We start from the raw sequence: 20,956 nt of genomic DNA, 5'->3' as shown, positions 1-20,956 counted from the left end.
AGGGTCGGGGGCGGAGCCTATCCCAGCTGACACTGAGAGAGATCTCGCTCAAGGACACTTGGACATGGTCACCAGGGGAAGTGAGGATCAAACCAGCGACCCTTTGGTTGCTGGACGGCCACTCTACCTCTGAGCCATGCCGCCTCAACAGCACATCCATTATACCACAACTGATGGGAACAGAAAAAAAAAGAGCCGCATTATTAGTGAAATAAAATATCACTTTTCCTTTTTTTATTATTTTCGGTCATGTTTACGTAATTGTTTGAAATAAAATTGGAGAATTACGGAAAAGTAGACAATTAATTTAAACATGCATGAACTTCCTCAAAACCGAGACATAAAAATACTTTTTTCAACTTGTTTCATGATGGTCAACACAAAACACAAAAAAGTAGGCCTGAATATGAAAAGCGTGCAACAGAGGAGCATACATAATATTAATATGACTGTGTAATCATAAAACTGCACCATAATGATAATAAAAAAACACAAAGACAAGAGTTCTGCCCTCGGTAGAGCTGAAGCATCAACAGCATAGACATGAACACACCCTGATACAGTACAGGCTGATGTGAAGTGAGGTGGTTAGCAGCAGCTCGGCATCGTAGTTCGAGTCATTGTTGGCCTCAGTTATTCCATCTTCAGAGGAAAAATCCAGCAGGATCTTGAGTCTTCAGGACATCACGGATCCAGAGAGTCTCCAGACGCAAACGTCAACACCGACCCTGAACCAGCAGTGTCTCCCGAAAAGTCTCACACAGGCACTTTGGTCATTAGGTCAAACATTAATTTGTATATCTGAAGTTCTACCGTGATTTACTTCAGGCACCAAGCTCACCTGAAATCTGTCTATAGCAGATCCTGTTTAAGAAAATAAAATACAGTATTGAAGTTTTTCTTTACGTCACTTGTCACCATCGCTAAACAGCCGATTGTCATATTTATGAAAAAGTCACAGTGTGTAACATGAAGCAGCCCGCATAGAAACATGCTGCGATTGTGAATAAGGCGTACAAAATTTAGAAAATGAAAAGCAACTTTACAATTAAAACAGTTGCGCATCACCTTTACATAGAAATTAAAGTTCCTTAAATTCAAGCCCTCACAATGCTCTATCACAATGCTCTAGTAATCTCATCACCAGATTAATCTCTTAGCGCCGCATATTATTTAGAGGTGGATTTTTGTTTTTGGGGGAGGGTTGGGAAAATAGGAAGCTGTCACATCTGCACCAGCTGAAGATGTGAGTTTCCTCTGTCTGACATGTTTTACAGTATTTTGCATACTCATACACAACTGCAACTTCCACCTATGTTGTTGTGATTACTATCGCTTCGGTGGGGGGGGGGGGTGTAAAGTGTTTAAACGGTTCCATTTTAAAAGTCAAAGAAAAAAACAAAAATAAAAAATAAAATGCATGACACACAAAGGACAGTTTCTTCAAAATGCAGCAAAATTACAAAAAAAATAGATCAATTCTGATATTCCTGAGAGCAGCAATTCTTAGTTATGGCTTCATTTTCAACATTCATTTCAATAATTCATATTAAAATGCTGAGCTATGTCTAGTCATCACTTATCCTGAAGGGGTTTAACACTCAGGGGAGTTGCTCCTCACAGCTTTCCCTTACTGAGACACATTTTTTTGTCCCTTTCCCTTCAAAATAACCCAGAAAAGACAATAAATACAGCAACGTCCTATTTGTCTTTTTCCTATAAAACTCTTGTGTTTTGGCATCGCATTCACTATTAAGCTTCAAACATGGAAATTAGCTGTGTTCTTGGTTTGCTGTGAGTGTGAAAGGTTAACTGTGACAGCCATGCAGGTGTGTGTGGCTACATCAGATATTTCTATACTTGTGAGGAAAAACAAGAAACTGTCATATTGAAAATAACAAAGATGGACTAATATGATCGTCTGTGCAGGCCAAGTAAGTTCTGGGTTCTTCTCAATCAAGGTTTTGATTTTAACAACATGTATTCATCCAAATAAGAAGAATTATCCATCCATCGTCTTCCGCTTATTCCTTTCTATTAAGGGTTGCGGGGGGCTGGAGCCTATCCCAGCAGCCTTCAGGTGAGAGGCAGGGTTCACCCTGGACAGGTCACCAGTCCATCACAGGGCCAACACATAGAGACAGACAACCATTCACACTCACAGTCACACCTACAGTCAATTTAGAGTATCAATCAGCCTCGTCCCCTCTTGATGTCTTTGGACTGTGGGAGGAAGCTGGAGTACCAGAGAGAACCCACGCATCCATCCAGAATAATCCATCACTACCAACAACGATATTAAGATGATTTCTGATTCTGCTTTTGAACCTGCTTATTGCTACACAGCATTTGAAAGTCAGAAATGATTATTTGAATGATCCCATCATTCTTTACACACACACAAGCATGGAATGATTCCCATGTTATAACACACACTCTCACCACTGAGTGTCAGTAATACCCCATCAGTTTGGTCAGAAGTCTGCTACTGAGCACAGTTATTGCTGATTATGGTCTTCTCATCAGGAGTAACTGAGTCTGCATTTCTACATTCAATGTTCTGGTGACTTACACTCTACACGTGTGATTGAGGAGTTAAAAATAGTGTTTCACCCATTAAAGCCTCTGACTGGTTGAAGGACATCTTATAAATACACTTCATTATAAAGCACTTTTTGAGGCAGGCATCATATTTACAATTTTTTTTTTTTTTTTTAATAAAAATGCCTCTGCTGGCACGTTCAATCGTTCTTCCAGCTTGAGGGAGCCATGATTGCAGCCGACACTCCTGTGACTCTTCAAGTATCACGTTGGTTGATGTGGAGGTATTATTTAATCTGGCGGGAGCTCAATCATCCGTCCTTGTTCTGGTTTTTGAGTCGGTTGGTCAGCCACTGAGGGGGTGCAGGTCAACTCGGACCTTCTCCCCGGTGCTCATCATGCCAATGGTTGGGTAGAAGCCCCCTACTGGTAAGACCACTTCCCTCCGGCCAACTACCTTTCCATTTCGGGTGAAGAAAACCTGCTCAACCACAAGAGGGCAGCAAAGAGATTAGTTTGAAGGTTTAAGAGGTCTCTTTTTCCACTACTGTAATTTTCAGCATCTCACCATGACTTTTGTTCCCTCCAAATCTTCTCCAGCTTCCTCCTCATCTTCATTGTTGGCATACAAGTCGTTCTGAACTTCACTGGGCTTCACAGTCCCTTCGATGTCCCATTCGTCTACATCATCTAAACAAACACCAACAGACAAATTAGATTTTAGAATTAGAAATTAGAAATTAGACAAATTCTACTGTTTCACCACAACATTCACCTGCACCATCCAGGCTGTAGTCACGAGGGAACATGATCCCACAGCCCATAACGTCTCCTTCAAAACAGCGTGGCCCAAAGGCGTCCCCAACCCCGCTGCCCTGGAACAACTTCCCATCATCTGCAAAAACACACAGCGTTTCGAGTGTGTATGTCACAACGGAGAGTGTATGTTGACACGAAACTATCAGAACATGTGATAACTATTACTGATTGCACCGACACTCACCTGCGTGATACGCTATGGACCCTCGGCTCCAACCTGGGTGTCTGTTTTTCGGATAATCCTGAGAGACAAAAGTGTAAACAGATTAGGATTTACAAACCCATCAGTTACATGAACCTGATTCATTTTATCAGGGCAACTTGTGTATGCATAAAGAAAAATCTTCCATTCAATATATTTTTTCTCTCTTAGCAAAGTGGTGAATTTTTTTGCCTAAAAGATTATTATTGTTTGATACCATGAGTTGGGAAGGATTCTGGTCTGATGGGCAATCTCACGCAGAGGAGAAGGAGCATGAAGTTTATTATGAGAAAACAAAACCACGACACTTAAACTGGGGAACTACTGGAGTGTAATGGGTCAAATTTTTTTTTGGTGATAATTTTACAATTAGAGTTGAGTATAAGGGTACAGGGATGTAGACTGACCACAGGGGGAGCAGTCAAACTTGTGCTTTCATATTTCATTACCAAAGAAGAGGTGAAAAAACATCAGCAAAAACACGACAGAAAACTAGAGATACTGGAATCTGTACTGTTATTATCACCTGGGTCAGAACATTTAGAAATTTCAAAAAATATTAAAAAAGAAATTGATAAATAAGTATAACAGAGGTTCAAGGAGACTTTAAGCAGGAACAAGAAACCTGCATACTCACTGCACCAAAACCCTGTCTGGATCCATCTTACCGACTCCTGTAATCCCATTCCCCTTTTAATTAATCCACTGATGACAGGCAATAATAATCTTGGCTGACACAATGTGGGCTGGTATCAAGTCAAGATCATTTCAACTAACCAGAGCCTGAAGTGTCCAAGAAGGAGGGAGTGTGAGGAGCTACTAACACAGATCCCTAACATGAAGGCATGATGACCCAGCAACAAGGAGACACTGGAGGACACGCAGGGGAAGATAAGAGGGAGAATTAAAGAGATAAGGTGTCAGCCATGACTGGGGTAAAGATTCTCCCCGAAGGGTAAAACACAGGGTTCACTGTAAACACTTCGTGCAACAGTTGAGCAACTAGAAACTGTTCATCATGCCACTGTGAAACAGGGAGACACCTCTGTTTTGATTTCTGTTGCGAGGGCTAAGACGGATGCATCTTGCAGGAGATGACGTTGGCTGGAACAAAACCTCAGGAATGACCATCTGAAGGATTTATAATGCTCCACACAAACCGCAGACACACGGAGAAAAACAATTCCTGGAAAACAATCAGCAAAATGACAGAGCTCTATTCTGCCTGACGTCTGACCTGAGGGTGCGACATGCCCACACACACTAACTGCAGAGTAGCAGATTACAGCTGAGAGCAACACAGATCCACCACCTCCCACACACTCGGCACCATCACCAAACCCAAAGACTGCATCCTCAGCAAAGCTTTATTGTGCTTGAGGTATATCCAAGAGCATGTGTACGATGCCCGTTGTGATGTCACGACACGTCAAGTCTGAAGGCAACTCTGATGTGTGAACATTCCGCACGTACTCAGACCATAACACAGACGTTCAGCTGCTGTCATCAAGCTGACTTTACCTATGGAACACTTCAGTTTTCAAATCTGTTTGTTTTCTCGCAGGTGACCTTTGACCTCTGAAACTCAGTGGATATTTTGTAGCAAGTTGTTCCAAGAGCTGTGTTTATGAGTGGGTGGACAGTGACCTTGACCTTTGACCACCAAAATCTGCTCAGTTCATCCTGGAGTCCAGAAGAGAAATTTGATCCACATTTGAAGAAATTCCCTTAGACACTCCTGAGATATCACGTTAACAGGAATGGGACAGACAGCACCGAGGTCATGGAGACTGACTAGGCTTAGACATGACTAGTATTCACATTCCTCCCTGCTGTATTTCTTTAACCATTAAACACAACAACCCTCTCAACAGAAACCCAGACATGTGCATTACCAGCTTTTTCCTCTTTTCGCTAATCCATCATTCAGACTGGAAAGTGGGAGAGCAAACGGTGCACGTGAGAGAGAGGGATAACAAGGTGTGTGTGTGTGCAGACAAGTACCCACAGCGCTAGTGACATGTGATCATTATGGTGTTGACTAAAACCAGGAGCCTCCTACCCTGCGTGCCAGCCCCAGGGCGATGTAACACTTCTCTCCAGCGTCTGTGATCTCCAGCTCATAGTAGTGGAAGCGGGTGTTGAGAGGTCGCTGAGCCTGAGCCAAACCCACATCCACGATGCTCTTCCCTTTCCCCACATACTCCAGCAGCTGAGGAAGGAAAACACACACACACACACACACACACACACACACAGAGTCATGACTGTAGCTGTAGACACCACCTGGAGTACAAGCCCCAAATATCGGCTAGTATTCATCGACAGAAGGACTGATATCAACACTCATTCAAGCTGAATCACATGCAGGTCCGTCCCCTGAGAGCTGATGATTCAGATCATCTGTCAGAGACCTCAGAGTTACAAGTGGATCATGTTGAGAGACTCCCTGACAGATCTACCCCAGTTTCATGCACATTGTCACGTTGAACATCCTCTAATCAAATGAGGTCTTTTTAAACGCAGCTCGAGAACTGCAGCTTGCATCTACTGCTTTCAATAAGTCTTCCTGTTGTGCTCTGCAGTGAACTTGCCCTAAAACCTGAATGTCTCAGGTGAATGTTTGAGGTGAAATATACTGTATATATGAAAAAAGAGACAATAAAAGCTTTACCTTATTAAAATGGAAAGTCAAACTATCGTATTGAACGGCAAAATCGGAGTTTGCAATCATTTTATTTGGACACAGTGAAACAAGAAATGGCTGTCAAAGATGGTGGACCTCCCATCTTTGGATATGAGACAATGTGACCATGTGAACGTGAAGAGATTTAAACGCGGAATACTGCTGGTATGGTGTGACAAGCCCGTTAAATCCGAGTAGTTTCCCTTCAGCAAGAACAGCAGAACTCATCCATCAGCACCGACACACTGGTCCATTATCAGAGGAGGACTTTTCTTCAATACCTCCTCCTCTGACAGTACGTGGTGGTGTAACGAGCAGCTGTCACAGGTTAACAGCCACTCCAGTGTTATATTGTTGGCTGGGCTCATTTGGATAAAAGCTGATAGTAAACTACTAATAAATAAACAGCCGGCTGTTGCATTTTACGTCATGTTCTGTGTATGTGAGCAGCACCAGCTTGTGTGTGACCTCCTAAAGACGAGTCTTTGACACACCTTGATGTTGTGTGTCCAATAAATGATTGCATCACATGCAGTCCTAACAGTTTGCAACACTCAACGGGAGAAAACATTAAGTTGGTGCAAATTTAAAAATTAATACAAATGAGGTAATTACATCCAGACACTCAACCACTGGCACCAAAAAATCATCATTTCAAATGTGAAATTAAAACTTCAGAATCAAATTCAAGAGTGTGTAATGAGTCTCCTCAGCACAGAGAAAAGCATCACTTTTCTCTTTATATAATACGAGGACGTGCAGGGTGACTGGCTGGGAGCTCAGACTGTGGTTTGTGGGTAATTCACACCAGGAAAGCCAAACCTGCAGACATTCCGAGTGATTAAATGTGTCGATGACACGCAGGTTATTTGCTGCTTCCCACAGGCTATTCAGCTGCAGACCCCGCCCATCTTCTTTCAACTCAGGTTTTGTTGGCATCGCCGTCTGAGTCAGACACACACTCTGTAGCCTTGTCCTCCCTTATTAAGTACTCTTTATTTCCTGATCGTTCCATCTGATTTCAAAACTCATAAATTCACAACCTCTGATCTTAACTATTAAGACTTTTTTGTTTGACTTTGGCAAAGCCTCGTTTATTAAACTAAAGCGTCACGAGAGGATTGCAAAGTTGCAATTGACCAAATTCACTTAGATTTATGCCGTCATCCCCAGTATGACAGAACCATTAATGGAGGTATGTACACCTCCAGAACAGCAGGCGGCGGTACGCTACCTTAGAGCTGGTTGACAGTACACTGACATGATCAGTTTCTCCAGATAGTCTACTTTCCTGCTGCGTGTAAAATGTCTTCAAATTTCCTTCATCAGTGAAGGAACTAAGTTATTTTCATCAATCAAGATGAAACCTCTTTGACTGTGCGCTCACAGCACAGCAGGACCTCCAGAACAAGAGAACGCCAGGCCGATTTGGGCAAACTGAAGTGAGAGTAAATCAATCTGCAAACACATTGTTGATGTATGTTGTCTTCAAAAAGATCAATTTAGGATAAATTCAGCTGCCTAGATCAAAATTACACATTTAAATATGGGGATTAATATTATACTTGAGAACAGATTTCTGACTTCAGAAATTCCTGTTCCATCAGCTCTCATGAAAAATGAAGCAGCAGTCACTCATTGAACAGCAGTTTTTGACAAGTCCGCGTTTGCTTTATTTTTCAGCCTGAGAGGTTCCGGTCTCTCTGCTGCAGGACTCACCGAGCCGGTCACTTTGATGTCATGGAGGCGGGCCCAGTCGTCTTCATGGCTATCCACTATCATCTGCCCTTCGTCCTCCTCCATCCCCCATTCAGCATGCAGGTCCAGCAGGACTTCTTCTCCAAGTGAGTGCATTCCCACAGCAGGGTAGAGAGCTTCAGGAGATGCTGGGATGTCCACACTGCCGACCTGGGGGCACATATTCACGTACAGCACCCTTCAATAAAGACCCTTGAACTATGAAGTCAACAAAACACATCGAGTGAAGTGGGAATGGACTTACTTCTTTACCATTCTTGGTAAAAAATACGGTTAACTGACCATCCTCAGCGTCGAGGGATATTCCACAGCCCATTCTGTCCCCCCGGCAGCATTTTGGACCAAACTGCTGTCCTACAGTGTTACCGTTATACAGTCTACAGAAATACAGGGAGAGCAATTCAATGCCGAACCTGAAGTCGTCACGTGATATCATCATTACCACATTTTAAACCAACAAACAAACAGTAAAAGGGACAAGAAAAATATTTCTAGTAAAAGAAAACAGTTGTTCTGGTGTTCGAAGAGAGCAAATCATATTGTATGTTTAAAGTGATCGCTGCATTTATGGGTTTATCTAAATGAGATTTTATCCATTTACAATACTCTGAATAATTAGGAGCACCAACTGAACACTGCTCCGTGTTTGTTAAATATTACTTGTCTTTTTGCTTGTGTGCCGCTCTTTCCCACCATTGTGTGACTTTCTAAGGGGAAGTTTTACGGTGGTGTATTGAATATACCGGAATTCACGGTACATTCCGAGGAAACACTCAGTAGAGAGCTGATTTGTACAATGAGAGCTGGTGTTGGAGCCGATGCTGCACAGTCACCACAGTGTGACTGCAGCTTCTCCGAGGGGCTCACGAGATATACACTTCATGTGCAATGTACATTTATCAAGTTCCCCTTTAAATGAGCTCTATTGTACTCTGGTCCTGACCGACAAAACTCAGCACATTAAATATGCCACTTTTCTCAGGCAAGCCTTTTTCAAAGGCACGTCGCACTCTTAGTTCCTCATTCTTTAACATGACAACATCAGTTGATGTTCTGTGCGTTTGTGGGAAACCTTTGAGGGATTTATAACATTACTGCTGCCTTTAAATGTCACATGACCCTCAAGAGCGTCCTCCCTCTTCACATCCATCATCATCACATACTTGCCATCGTCCGCATGGAAAGCCACAGAATGTGGGAGCCAGCCCGGCTGGTGGTCCAGCTTGTAGAACTGAGGCACCAAGCCAACAGCAATCATCCCCCTGACTCCTGTATCCATGATTGTCACCTGAAACATGACAAGTAGCTTAACCACAGCAGAACACCTTCCTGAAGGAGCTCTTCTTACATTCTATTGCCTCTAACAAGGGTTTCTTCTTCACCCAACTGTAGACCAACATGCTGTTTTATCTAAACATCTGGACACTTTCAGGTTGATTCAGTGTTTTGGATGAAATAAAGAATATGCGAAATGTTGTGTGTTTTGTTATAAAATAAAATTTGCATGAGTTTGGGATTCTAATGTCTTGAGAAACGCGGTCCTCCCAGATAAGACCGGGGCTGACGGGGTCCAGAGGGTGCTGATGGGCTAAGCTGGGAGCCAGGAACTGCTGCAGGGACTAACGGTGATGTCAATATTTGTTTGCTGATGGGGAACAGTTGGGGGTAACAAAAAATATCCATGAGCACATGACTGCCAGGCAAATGAGATCACAACGATGGCGTGCACGGGAATTCAGGAGAGAAATGAGACCCTCCCTCCACCTGAAAGTGCATTAATAACTTTATAAGGAAAGCGTGGATAGGCTTCTTCAAATTTCAATGAGAAAACTCAGACTTGCTTGGAGCTAAAGGCAAGCGTGGCATGTTTCTTTGGAAAGAGGACTACATTCATTCACTGGAAAGTGAGGAAACCGTCCAGTCCGACGTCCAGAACTAGTTTAGGAACATCTCGACCTGGTTTCAACGGAACAAACTGCCAAAACCAAACAAAATTTGGACAATGGACCCGAAGGCCTCTCGACCTAAATGGAGGCATTCCTGAAGACACCACATCTCTTTTAAACAAACAGATTTTCCTCTCTACAACATCGTATACCAGCGAGTAATGACCGATTCTTGCTCTGTATTATGATAGTGTGTAGCAAATGTTTCCTTGGACATCACATGGAAGAATAGATTTTTAAATACCGTATATCTAATGTCAGCTGATCATGATATGAGTTTCTGTTTGTTTATGTGTGAATAGCAAGGGAAAGATTTTTACATGACCTAATATTTTGTTTGTTTGTTTTTTGGATTTTGAACTTCACGAGTGATAAATAGAAAGGCCATCATAAAAGTATCTAAGGAAGGTTTTGGGCCACCAGGGGCCATCAGAACAGCCTCACTGGTCCTTGGCACTCAAAAAAGCACCTAAGCATTCCTGTATTTCTTCGTCACCTGCCTGTTTCTCTTCATAAACCACAACATATTGAATAAAAGTGAAGAGAAAACCTTCTTGATCACACCTGAATACACACTACAGTCCAAGAACTGCTAGCCAATCCAGGTCAAAGAGAAGAGGGAGTTCTTCTTTCCTTTGAATACATTCCCTTTTCAACCATCTTCATTATAAGACGTGCGGTTGACCCCTAAATGTAACATCAGCATCCACTATGACTGACTATCCCATATCCCCACTGACGCAGATCACTTCCTCCCTCCTCCTCCTCCACTGTGCCTCCCCCAGGGTGAGTCACAAGGATGAAACACAAGTAAATATAAAGGTTGAGAGGTTTGGTTTCTGTATCGCCACACGTCAAACTGGGACAGGATGTGTGTGTGTTAGGCAAGTTTGAACATGGTTTATTCTAAGAATCAGTCTCAGCAGCATAATGTAGGAGAGTGAAATAAACAAATGAGCCCATTATTCATCATGAACTGAAACATATTTGACTCTGAGAAACAAATCTGTTGGCTGACAAAAGGAAGCTGCTGTATTGGACCCAGTCTATAAAGATAGCAAGCAACACACACACACACACACACACACACACACACACACACACACACACACACACACACACACACACACACACACACACACACACACACACACACACGTTATGTTGTATCTGCTCATGTAGCAGCTGCTTCTTCATCTTTAGTGCAACATTAACCATCTCAGTCGAGGCTAATCCTGAAGGGTTGGGTACATTTCAACCCCATTTAACAGCAGTTACTCAGAATTCTACAACACTGCTGGCTAATAGTGTTGTTGAAGCGATGGCTCATTATTCAGATATTGATGACTTCACACACAGATTGTACTTTGCTGGTTAAGCCTTAATAAACATGAATCTTACAGATGTTCCTGCTTCTCTCTGGGAATTCACCAACAAAAGCCTATAATCCCAGTGACTCACTGGTCCTCGGGGAGAACATTTGTTTGGATTATAGCAAACAATGTATATTTCTTCTTCCAATATCCGTTCCAGTGAGTTTGGATCATGTTGTGCAAGCACAGAGTATGAGATCAGAGCCCTTACACCTCCGACTATGCTTCTCTCTGGTTTCCCCTCTGATTAACAAGTATAATATACAGTTTGTCTTTTCTGCTTCACTGTCTGGAACGGATCAGCATGCAGAGATTAAAAAGTTGCTATTTTTAGCGGTGGGACTAGGCTTAACTGCTGACACAGCTTCAGTCTTTGGTGTGAACAAATGTGGCCATACAGAAATATTACTGTAACTTGAAGGATCTGCATTAGTTTTACCGATTACAGGAAAGCTAGTCTCAGTCAGCACACGATGTAAAATGAGCTGCCCAATATTCAACTAACCTGTTTTCTCAATGATATTTGCTCCTCAAATAAATGCTGCTCCCGTGAGGCATCATTATTTCTTTTTTTCATGACGCAAGATGATGAAAGAAAGAACACAAAAAGACACGATAACCTGCCAAGTCGCCTCTCATCATCTTTCTACATCTATATTTTTTCCCCCACTCCTGTTATTCTTACCTCAAAATAGCGATTTCTTCTAGACAACGGCCTCGCCGCCACAAAACAGCCAACTTCGTCTGAGTTCCCATGATACCTTAAAAAAGATCCAAAAGGACTTCTCATATAAACTGTGTAGATTATAATCCAAACAAAAGCAAGTGAGCTGATGATTCTACAAATTGAAGACCTACATAAAATCAAGCGCCAGTTCAAATTATTCTCACACTTACCTGAGTACGTCTCCATCGCGCAGCATCCACTTCAGACGCTCCCGATACCGTACTGCTCGCACTTCACGAATTTCTCGTATTCTCCTTCTCCAGTTCAAAAAACGATAATGAAGGTTTATGTCGTCCATGTCTAAAAATCATCACAATTCTAGAACATAAAGAAACAAGTTATGTTGTTTATTAGCAACTCTGGAGAACCGTGAGAAACATTATCGCTTTCATACTTGGAGGTAAAATTTAAAAAGACATATACATATAGATAGAGAGATAGAGAGATAGAAAGATAGATAGATAGATAGATAGATAGATAGATAGATAGATAGATAGATAGAAAGATAGATAGATAGATGATAGATAGATAGATAGATAGATAGATAGAAAGATAGATAGATAGATGATAGATAGACAGAAAGATAGATAGATGATAGATGGACAGATAGAAAGATAGATAGATAGATGATAAGATAGATAGATAGATAGATAGATAGATAGAAAGATAGATAGATAGATGATAGATAGATGATAGATAGGTAGATAGATGATAGATAGATGGATAGATAGATAGACAGAAAGATAGATAGATGATAGATGGATAGATAGATAGATAGATAGATAAATAGATAGATAAATAGATAGATAGATAGATAGATAGATAGATAGATAGATAGATAGATAGATAGATAGATAGATAGAGATATAGATATAGATACACATACACGGTACTGGCTGAAGATTTTGACTAAACTTCACAACACAATCATTTTAGAAACATTCCAATCCAAAAAGAAAAGTCAAATTATTTTGTCTCTACTTCACAAGCTTCCAGGGGTAAAGTACGTGTCTGTAACTATTTGTGTAAAATGTCTGCTACATTATTCTGGATTTGTACAACAGTTCTGACTCAGCTGCAGGGATTCTGGCAGTATTACTTTCATATCATAAAATGGGTTTGAGATGTCAGGTACCAGAACATATTCTGTTAGGCTTTGGTGACAGGACAATAGGTATTGGGAGAATACAACTGTTATAGTTGTCAGTAAGTGGTAAAAATCAGTTTCCTTTTCCTAGTCTTTATCAAGAATAGGTCAATAAAAAGATCATTAACTACCTCAATTGACTAAATTATCTTGTCATAATCAGTATTTCTGTTGGAGACAACAAGCAAGGAAATACTGATCACGGCAGTATTGGTAACATCAGTGGTTTCAGTTGAGAGCAGAAGGAGAATAAAACATCAGTGAAAGTTCACCTTTGCAACGAGAGTAACACTGTTGCCTGGCAACAGGAAGGACCTGGGTGTGATCCTCAGGCCAAACCCTTCCTGTGAGGAATTGGTGTGTTTTTCCATTTCGACTTTGTCCCACGCACTAGACAACGTGAGTGTTAACAAAAATATTTGTGGTGATAGACAGGCGCTTCTTCGACTGTACGCTGGTGTTAGCAGTGGCGTGACGAGTCAGCGCTGGGCCCCGGGATGAGTGACGCCTGTCACCTTTAATTGAACCAGGAGTGAATATGAGAAGTGGAAACAGGCATCTTTGATAAATTAAATAATTACAAGGAACACGGGCCAACATACACAAATTAAGGGGCCCGGTGAGAGAGGAGGGGACCTTGAAAGCCTAAATAGTTTCCCCTCAAGTGCTGTTTTGACAACTGACTCATCGATCACTGCACCAGTCTTGTGAGTGTTCCATTCAGTGATGAACAGTTGCAAAGTGCTTCATATTTTAAGAGAAAATTTACTCGGAGTATTGGTTTCTTTGGGAACTTTCATGCGTGTGACTCTTTTTCAAAGACAATTAATGTACTTTTGACTGTACTACATTTCTATGAAGATTATCCTTACTGGATACTTTTAAACACAAAGCTTTGAAATCAGCTTTAGTTTTGTTTTGTCATTTATGGTTTTGCTATTGGCCATGAGCTTTGTTCCTCAGGAAAAAAGCCCTGATTCCACTCAGTGGCATCTCTATACTGATGTTTTATAGCCTTTTCTATTGGCTTTGTGTGGCACTGAGCGAGGAAGATGTTCATTCAGAGGGCTGCAAGGTCTGTTCATGCTGTGTGAAAATAATACAGAAGTGCTATTTGATATTTTTGGTATTTAAAAGAAGACGTACATCTGAATACTTACCAATTTCTTAGGTACTTATTGTATTGCAGTAGTATTTGACCATGAGTATCTACACCTATCCAGATCTTGAGGTTGTGTACTTTGTCCACCACTGGTTCTCCTGGCGCTCTACTTGCTCATACATCTGTCATACTTGTTTCTATCAGGTTATGTAATCGGACACACCTGGCTGCCCTTATAAACCTGTTTCATACCTCAGCAACATTAAAGTATCGTATCATGTAGATTTACTGACTGGGATAGAATAGACTTGAGTCCGACTCGAGTAGGTGAAATTAAAAAAAAAAATATATATATATATATATATATATATATATATATATATATATATATATATATTACAGTTGTGTCTAAAAGAAAAAGGGAATAAAATGGATAGAAACATGAACGCTATAGGGAAACTGTGAAAATCGAATAACCAGTCCAAGCAGACGAACAAACTTGTACCAGAATGTAAACAAACCCCTGAGCTATCACTTTAGTTTACCTATTTACGAGCGGACTGCAAACGCAGCATCAGATTTCCCAAACTACGGGCAGACTTCGGTTGGCCGAGCGGCTGCCTTGCTGATACTACATTATCGCGCCGTGAGAGTGAAAAATAGCCGTAAACATGACTTTACCTCAGCTAATCCTTTAACTGTTCACATCCAATTTATCTTATATTGTTTCCTTACGGTTAGACAAGCTGGGACTCGAGCTTCTTCGCTTTCTTCCAATTTTGAGGAGGTGAAGACTGTCAGTTTACGTCCAACCTGCGCTGTCGGAAGTCCCGCCCCTTTAACCAATCACATCTCAGGATACGTACAGTGAGTCTTTAACCTGTGCACTGCCGCCCGTTTGTCTCTCCGTGTGTGTGTGTGTGTGTCATGTTTTCATCTCGGTTAAACATTACACATACAGAGCAGCAGTCTCCTAGAATCTCTTGCATCATAAACTAAAACGGAATTGAACTCTCCTGCAGGTCTTCATAAGTGCCCTGATTTAATTGACACTGCTGTCTCGCGTATTTGTATATTTATTTCATTCTGGTTTGTTGTCATTTGTTTAATGTCTCGGCCAATGCTTGTCCTCATAGAAAATGAGGACCTCAGTCAATTGGTTTCCTGGAATGAGTGCAGAAATAGAAATGTGAAGTTACTCAACATCATGATGTTGAGTTTCATTCTGATTTGCAGTTCATTGGCCACTGAGAAATGAGTCTCATGTCGCAATATTTTAAAACATTACAGTATCAGTGTGGAATTACTGAGTACCTCAATCAATAATTCTTCCAGTAGTAATAGTACTGCTCTTTCATTTTAAATGTAGAGTTGGCAAAATTATGTATTATTCTTGATTAATTAATCATAGAAAAAAAAAACCCTGCAAAAATACCCCCAAAAAACAAAACAGCAACATTTACCTGTTCCATCAGTGCATGAAAATTACAGTGTCATTTTATTGTTGTGATATTTCGATGCCTGATGTTGTATATTTTCTGTTTTTCTTGCAGTGCAGTACCTGTTTCAGGCTGGATCATGGGTTGTTTGATGTCCCTGAGAAGCTCCCTCTGTAGTCTGTCTACCATCTGTCTGTCATCCAGACTGTCATCTCAGACCCCCGACTGTAAACTGGGCACTGCATCAGCAACGAACATGTATGCCAAGTTTGACATCAATCAAACATGAGCTAATCCGGTCTCAGACAGAGATTTCCAGCATTTATAATAAGATTTAACCAGAAAAAATTTAATACTTTAATATTTTTGGTCACATTTCAAGAAACCATGTGTCACCAATGCAAAAGTACTTTGTATTCAGTTCAGTCAAATACAGATGTGAGAGCGATGGATGCCTCAGTGTAAACACAATTAAATCTTCTGAAAAGTTTCTAGTTTTATCATTTACATTTTACGTTTTCAGTTCAAGTTGTCTCACTACATCTTAGCTAGTGTCTAAGTGAAATATCTCAGTAGTATTTCTTCTTGAGTAGGATTTTCTTACTGTTTCAGTGGCCAGATGTTAGTGTCCCTGATATTAGAGATTAATAGTCCACTTCCTCCCTCGGAGCGGATGCTAATGATACATTCACTCAGAAGACATGTTTTCAGACCTTGACTCCTAATCTGTTTGTGACTCACACGTACTGGAATTTGCAGGGTGGGACGTTTTTGTTGGTGGCTATTAATGTCTTAGTCATCCAACATTATAAGTGGCACTCCTTTAATGTGGACCATTTCCTTCAGATATTTTCCCCTACAGTTGCAGACTCTCTTAACCACAATGTTATTGAAAGAAAAGTCACGACAATAACAAATGCTGGGAAGAAAGGAGGGAAGTAACTGAATATCATACTTCCGTGATTTTATAGTATTTTGTTTCTCCTGCGCTTGTGTTATCTGATTAGAGTAACTTTGATTTCACTTTTGCATTTCAAGTACAGCTGCCTTGTTTTTCGCTCTCTGCTGAACTGTTTTCGTTGCATTTCTAATCCCTCAGATGAACTGCATGAACTGTAGTTTGCAGTTAAAGTAAATAAAATAGAATAAAAGAATAAAAACTAGGTGAGGCTCCACCCCTGCTTACTACATCTTGTAGTTGATCATTCTGGAAAGAATTATAGATATTCTTTATATAGACAAATGGGAAACTGAGAGTCTTTTTTGTGACGAAGGGCAATAATTCTACAAACCTAAATGGTGAAAGTCTAGAAATAAATTTGCCTTAAGGCAGAACAATGGATTAGCACGCAGCAGTGTCTTGTGATTTATGTTGCTGTAGAAAACATTATTCTTCTCCAGGATGTCTGGCAACAAATGGTTTTGGCGTGAGTGTGTGTCATTGACGAGAGAAACGGGGTGTGATCAACTGAAATGAGAGGGATCATCTCCATCATGTACCCTCCCATAGTTTTCCCCTGGGGGGTTTTGGCTCTTTAAAAGCTGCTGCCAGTGGAGTTTGTCAGCCTCATTATTGAGTGAATTACTACCCATGACAGACTGCAGTTGGTGGACTTTAACTGAGATTGTGTCGAGGAAGAATCAGGATTCCCATCTGATGACAGCTGAGATGCTTCTATGTTTCAGTATGCTGGTCCTGCTCCTCCTGCAGCCGGTTCTGTCAAGCCCAATGCCGCTAACCACACCGTCCAGAGGATGCCCCTCCTGTAAAGGAACGCCCTCACAAAATGAAACATCTGGAGAGTTAAATGTCACCACTCTGGCTGTCGGAGAGCCATGTGGGGTCTACACTCTGAGCTGTGCCAGTGGTCTACGTTGTGCACCTCCAGAAGATGACCCGAGGCCCCTCCGGACCCTGCTGGAAGGTAGGGGGGTCTGCAGCAACAGCAGCAGCATCACCAGCACGGAAAACACCCAAACCGTAGGTGAGTTCTGGACGAGGAAGTGGACGACTGAATGGATTTACAACACGGTGAAAGATTTTCAACATTAGTCACCGTCTCCTGATTTATGTTTGACACTTTTACAACCTCGCATTTAATCAACAAATGAGCGTTTAATCAATCTTGTGCTGAGGAGATTATGAGTTGGTGCTTGTCAAGAGAGAAAAAAACAGAGAATCACAACAGTTTTCGTTTAATTTGTGCTGGGCAAACTGCAGGTTTTAGTCGAGGTAGTGGAGTATCACAGTGAGACAAATGTTTGCATGGCTGCATTCTTGTCTTTGTCAGAATTGATTTCAAGGTCCATCGTAGTGCGTTTAGTGTTGAGACATAAGAAAGAATCGTGTTGGCCTTTAGCTGCAGGTCAAATTTAAAGCCTTAAAAGCCTAAAGTAACTCAAAGCTGTTGTGAACCTTTTGGAGCGATTGCATGATTTCAGTCTGATTATAAAAGCAACACTCAAGTCGTTCTTCCAGCTGTCAGAAGTGCCACTCGAATTGTGCTGTAGAAGTTTGAGCAAACAGAAATACTAGGATGAAGGTCTTTTTATTATTTTTCGAAGGCAGCTGCCTGTTCAAGAATACTCGATAAAACATGCCACCAAGTTTCATCTGCACTTCTTGTCCATATTTCATCAGATATAATACACTACAAATAACAGTTTTATGCCTTTATGATGTGTGTCTCTCAGAGTGACCTTGAACTTTGACCCCCCAATTTTTTTTTTTTAGGTCATCCTTGATTCCCTGTAGATATTTGTGGCAAATTTAGAGGAATTCCCTCAAGCCATTCCTGAGATATTGTGTTGACAAAAACCGGTCAAATGGATGGACAGGCATCCTGATAACATCTCACCTCAGGCCTGCAGCTTCAGAGGCATGAAAATAAGTAGTTCACACTTTAGTCCAAAAATGTGTCAGGTGTTTACAGCAGGGTCATAAAATACCGTGAGATATTTATGGACATTCCTCACACACACCAAGGATAAAAAGGCTACAAGTTTATTTTTAATGCGTCCATCCATCCACTGCTTATCTGTTCAGGGTTGTGGGGGGTGGGGTGGGGGGGTGGAGCCTATCCCAGCTGGCATTGTGTGAGAGGCGGGGTTCACCCTGGACAGGTCTCGAGTCCAGCAATTTCTTGCTCAAAATCTTGCTCAAGGACACTTGGACATGGTCATCAGAGGAAGTGAGGATCGAACCAGCGACCCTTTGACATTGCTAGACGGCCGCTCTACCTCTGAGCCATGCTGCCGCTTTTGAATGTGATGAAACTCATACATTTTATCTCTGCCATAAATTTTGCTTTTTATTGTTACTTTGTCATGATTTACTGGGTTCCGCGTGCTTCACGTTCGTCACCGCTGCTGCTAATTACTGCGCTAATTCATCGGTCTGTTGGCATGTGTGGATATAATGCTAACATAACATATTTGGACTAAATGTTTGATCTGGACTGACCTTTGACAACATGATAAGATCATTTTGATGGAGTTTGATGACCACTGGATTAATTATTCAGCCCAGTTGGTGTGTAACGTAATTAGCATAACTGGGATTTGTTTGTTTGATTGGTGATTATGTGATAAATGTGCTTATTCTACCTGATGTAGTGGTTGGATTGTGACATAGCTTTGCGTACAAGAATCAGTGCATTGAAATGATGTGCGAATAATGTTTAATTTAGGTAAAATTATGATCTAAGAAGCTGTTAATGCATTTCTTGATCCACACTGAATGTTTTGCCTTCATCTGACTCTAGCTGCTGCACCCACTGAGGATCCTGATGAGGTAGGAAATCATCTTTATGATGATTTAGAGGGACAAATAGTATTATATTTAACTCCAAACTGATCTCTTCGTCCGACAGGCTCCATGTCGAAAGCTTCTAACAACACTTATCAGCGGCCTTGATGCTCATTTATTTAAATCTCATCATGACATCTACATGCCCAACTGTGACCAGCGTGGTTTCTTCAGGAAGAAACAGGTCAGTTTCCACCGATAGACGCTCCAAATATTTGAATTTCAACACTGAGACTTCGTCACGTGTTTGTTTGCTTGTTTGTGCAGTGTTGGTCGTCTCGAGGTAAACAGCGTGGCAAGTGCTGGTGTGTGGATGAGAGAGGCACGCCGGTGACTCCTCAGCCTCAGCCCAGCGGCAACCTGAGCTGTAAAAGCGTCTGAGGCTTAAGCGTCACGGCCGACATGAGATGAAGATGAAGGAGCGCCGGTGAGTCTGAGGGACTCACACCTTCCATCCTCCAGCAGCGGGAAGCAGCTGCACCAATGAGAAGCTGCTTCAGTATTCAGGTGTAACTTTGTCTCTTAGCGCCCCCTATTGAACATATTAACACTGCTATTTAAGGGCAACATGTTATATCTATGTCTCTTAATGAATTAAATCTGCCATCATTTGCACTTTGGGCTCCATATTTTAAGTTACTTTATTACCAAGTTATTATTATAATTATTGTTATTAATGGATACTGTGCACATGTGGACATTGTGTGCATTCAACATATGATATTTATATATTTTCAGTATTTCTGAACCACTGTAGTCGCTGTACATATATCTAAATGTCAACCTATTTATGTATCTTTAAGTGTGATTATTTATATTAATTATGACAATTATTTGAAATAAGAAACAAAACAGAGTTTGTCTAGAAGAGGTAACACTTTTAAGAACATACATTTCTTAAGTGGAATTAAAATGGGGCATTTTTTTTTTGTGTTTCTCTTTCCTTTTGCACGTGTACATGTTGAACAATAAGAGGAGCTGATTGGCGCTATGACAAAATATACACAAGCTAATGAGAAACAGGGGGATATTGTGGGGTTTGTTTTTTTTGTTTTTTTTTGCTGCACTAAGAAATTATTTTTGCTACCTTTTTTCAGAATAAAAATATATTTTCCAAGGAAATAATCTCATCTGTTCTTTTACTCCATATCACATACAAAGAATTTCTGTGTATAAGAAGATGAGAAAAAAATAATTAAATTAAAAAAAAATTGGAGCATGATGTCACACATATTTGTTGTAAGAGGATTAGAGCAGTGTGACAAATTTTAGTGGGAAAAATAAATTTTTAAAAAATTGGGTGAATATCTGCCCTTTTCACAGGATTCTCAGAATAAAGTTGTTTTTTTGTGGGTCCAATGGATGCACGCTCTGGATGCATGATACACGCCCATTTCTTGTGATTATA

General features: G+C 41.0%; 2 protein-coding genes across 6 annotated transcripts; one reads left to right on the top strand and one right to left on the bottom strand.

The window, feature by feature from the left end:
- Window positions 1-187: 187 nt before the first annotated feature.
- On the bottom strand, window positions 188-15,133 carry LOC147267926 (SPRY domain-containing protein 3-like). Of its 5 annotated transcripts, none has more exons than XM_086199053.1 (11): window positions 14,360-14,612; window positions 12,223-12,370; window positions 12,011-12,086; window positions 9,170-9,294; window positions 8,251-8,383; window positions 7,968-8,156; window positions 5,625-5,774; window positions 3,545-3,602; window positions 3,317-3,436; window positions 3,110-3,231; window positions 188-3,022 (listed from the first exon to the last, which is right to left on the bottom strand). In XM_086199053.1, exons 2-11 carry the CDS (start codon window positions 12,348-12,350, stop codon window positions 2,888-2,890), a joined length of 1,236 nt encoding a protein of 411 aa, XP_086055179.1. In that variant the 5' UTR covers window positions 12,351-12,370; window positions 14,360-14,612; the 3' UTR covers window positions 188-2,887. The 5 variants fall into 5 exon arrangements, with proteins under 5 accessions (XP_086055179.1, XP_086055180.1, XP_086055177.1 ...); XM_086199054.1 differs by lacking the exon at window positions 14,360-14,612 and adding an exon at window positions 13,472-13,968; XM_086199051.1 differs by lacking the exon at window positions 14,360-14,612 and adding an exon at window positions 15,037-15,133 and having other exon boundaries at window positions 189-3,022.
- On the top strand, window positions 14,943-20,836 carry LOC147267925 (insulin-like growth factor-binding protein 6). Its single transcript, XM_086199056.1, has 7 exons — window positions 14,943-14,947; window positions 15,043-15,168; window positions 15,855-15,998; window positions 17,427-17,725; window positions 19,505-19,533; window positions 19,613-19,732; window positions 19,816-20,836. Exons 3-7 carry the CDS (start codon window positions 15,880-15,882, stop codon window positions 19,927-19,929), a joined length of 681 nt encoding a protein of 226 aa, XP_086055182.1. The 5' UTR covers window positions 14,943-14,947; window positions 15,043-15,168; window positions 15,855-15,879; the 3' UTR covers window positions 19,930-20,836.
- The last annotated feature ends 120 nt before the right edge of the window (window positions 20,837-20,956 follow it).

This window comes from Aulostomus chinensis, chromosome 3 (genome assembly GCF_037954235.1).
Source record: "Aulostomus chinensis isolate RoL2024-O1b breed Wild chromosome 3, RoL_Achi_v1.0, whole genome shotgun sequence".
Classification (NCBI taxonomy): Eukaryota; Metazoa; Chordata; class Actinopteri; order Syngnathiformes; family Aulostomidae; genus Aulostomus; species Aulostomus chinensis.
Note: the sequence above shows the minus strand (reverse complement) of the source record. Positions and strands in the feature narration are given on the sequence as shown.

Excerpts from the sequence above, each read along its gene's own strand:
- LOC147267925 (XM_086199056.1), top strand. The coding sequence starts at position 15,880 with ATGGGTTGTTTGATGTCCCTGAGAAGCTCCCTCTGTAGTCTGTCTACC. Across the intron at positions 17,726-19,504 it reads GGAAAACACCCAAACCGTAG|CTGCTGCACCCACTGAGGAT; the intron begins GTGAGTTCTGGA and ends ATCTGACTCTAG. Across the intron at positions 19,733-19,815 it reads GTTTCTTCAGGAAGAAACAG|TGTTGGTCGTCTCGAGGTAA; the intron begins GTCAGTTTCCAC and ends TTGTTTGTGCAG.
- LOC147267926 (XM_086199051.1), bottom strand. The coding sequence starts at position 12,350 with ATGGACGACATAAACCTTCATTATCGTTTTTTGAACTGGAGAAGGAGA. Across the intron at positions 12,087-12,222 it reads CGCGATGGAGACGTACTCAG|GTATCATGGGAACTCAGACG; the intron begins GTAAGTGTGAGA and ends ATCTTTTTTAAG. Across the intron at positions 3,232-3,316 it reads CTACAGCCTGGATGGTGCAG|ATGATGTAGACGAATGGGAC; the intron begins GTGAATGTTGTG and ends GTGTTTGTTTAG.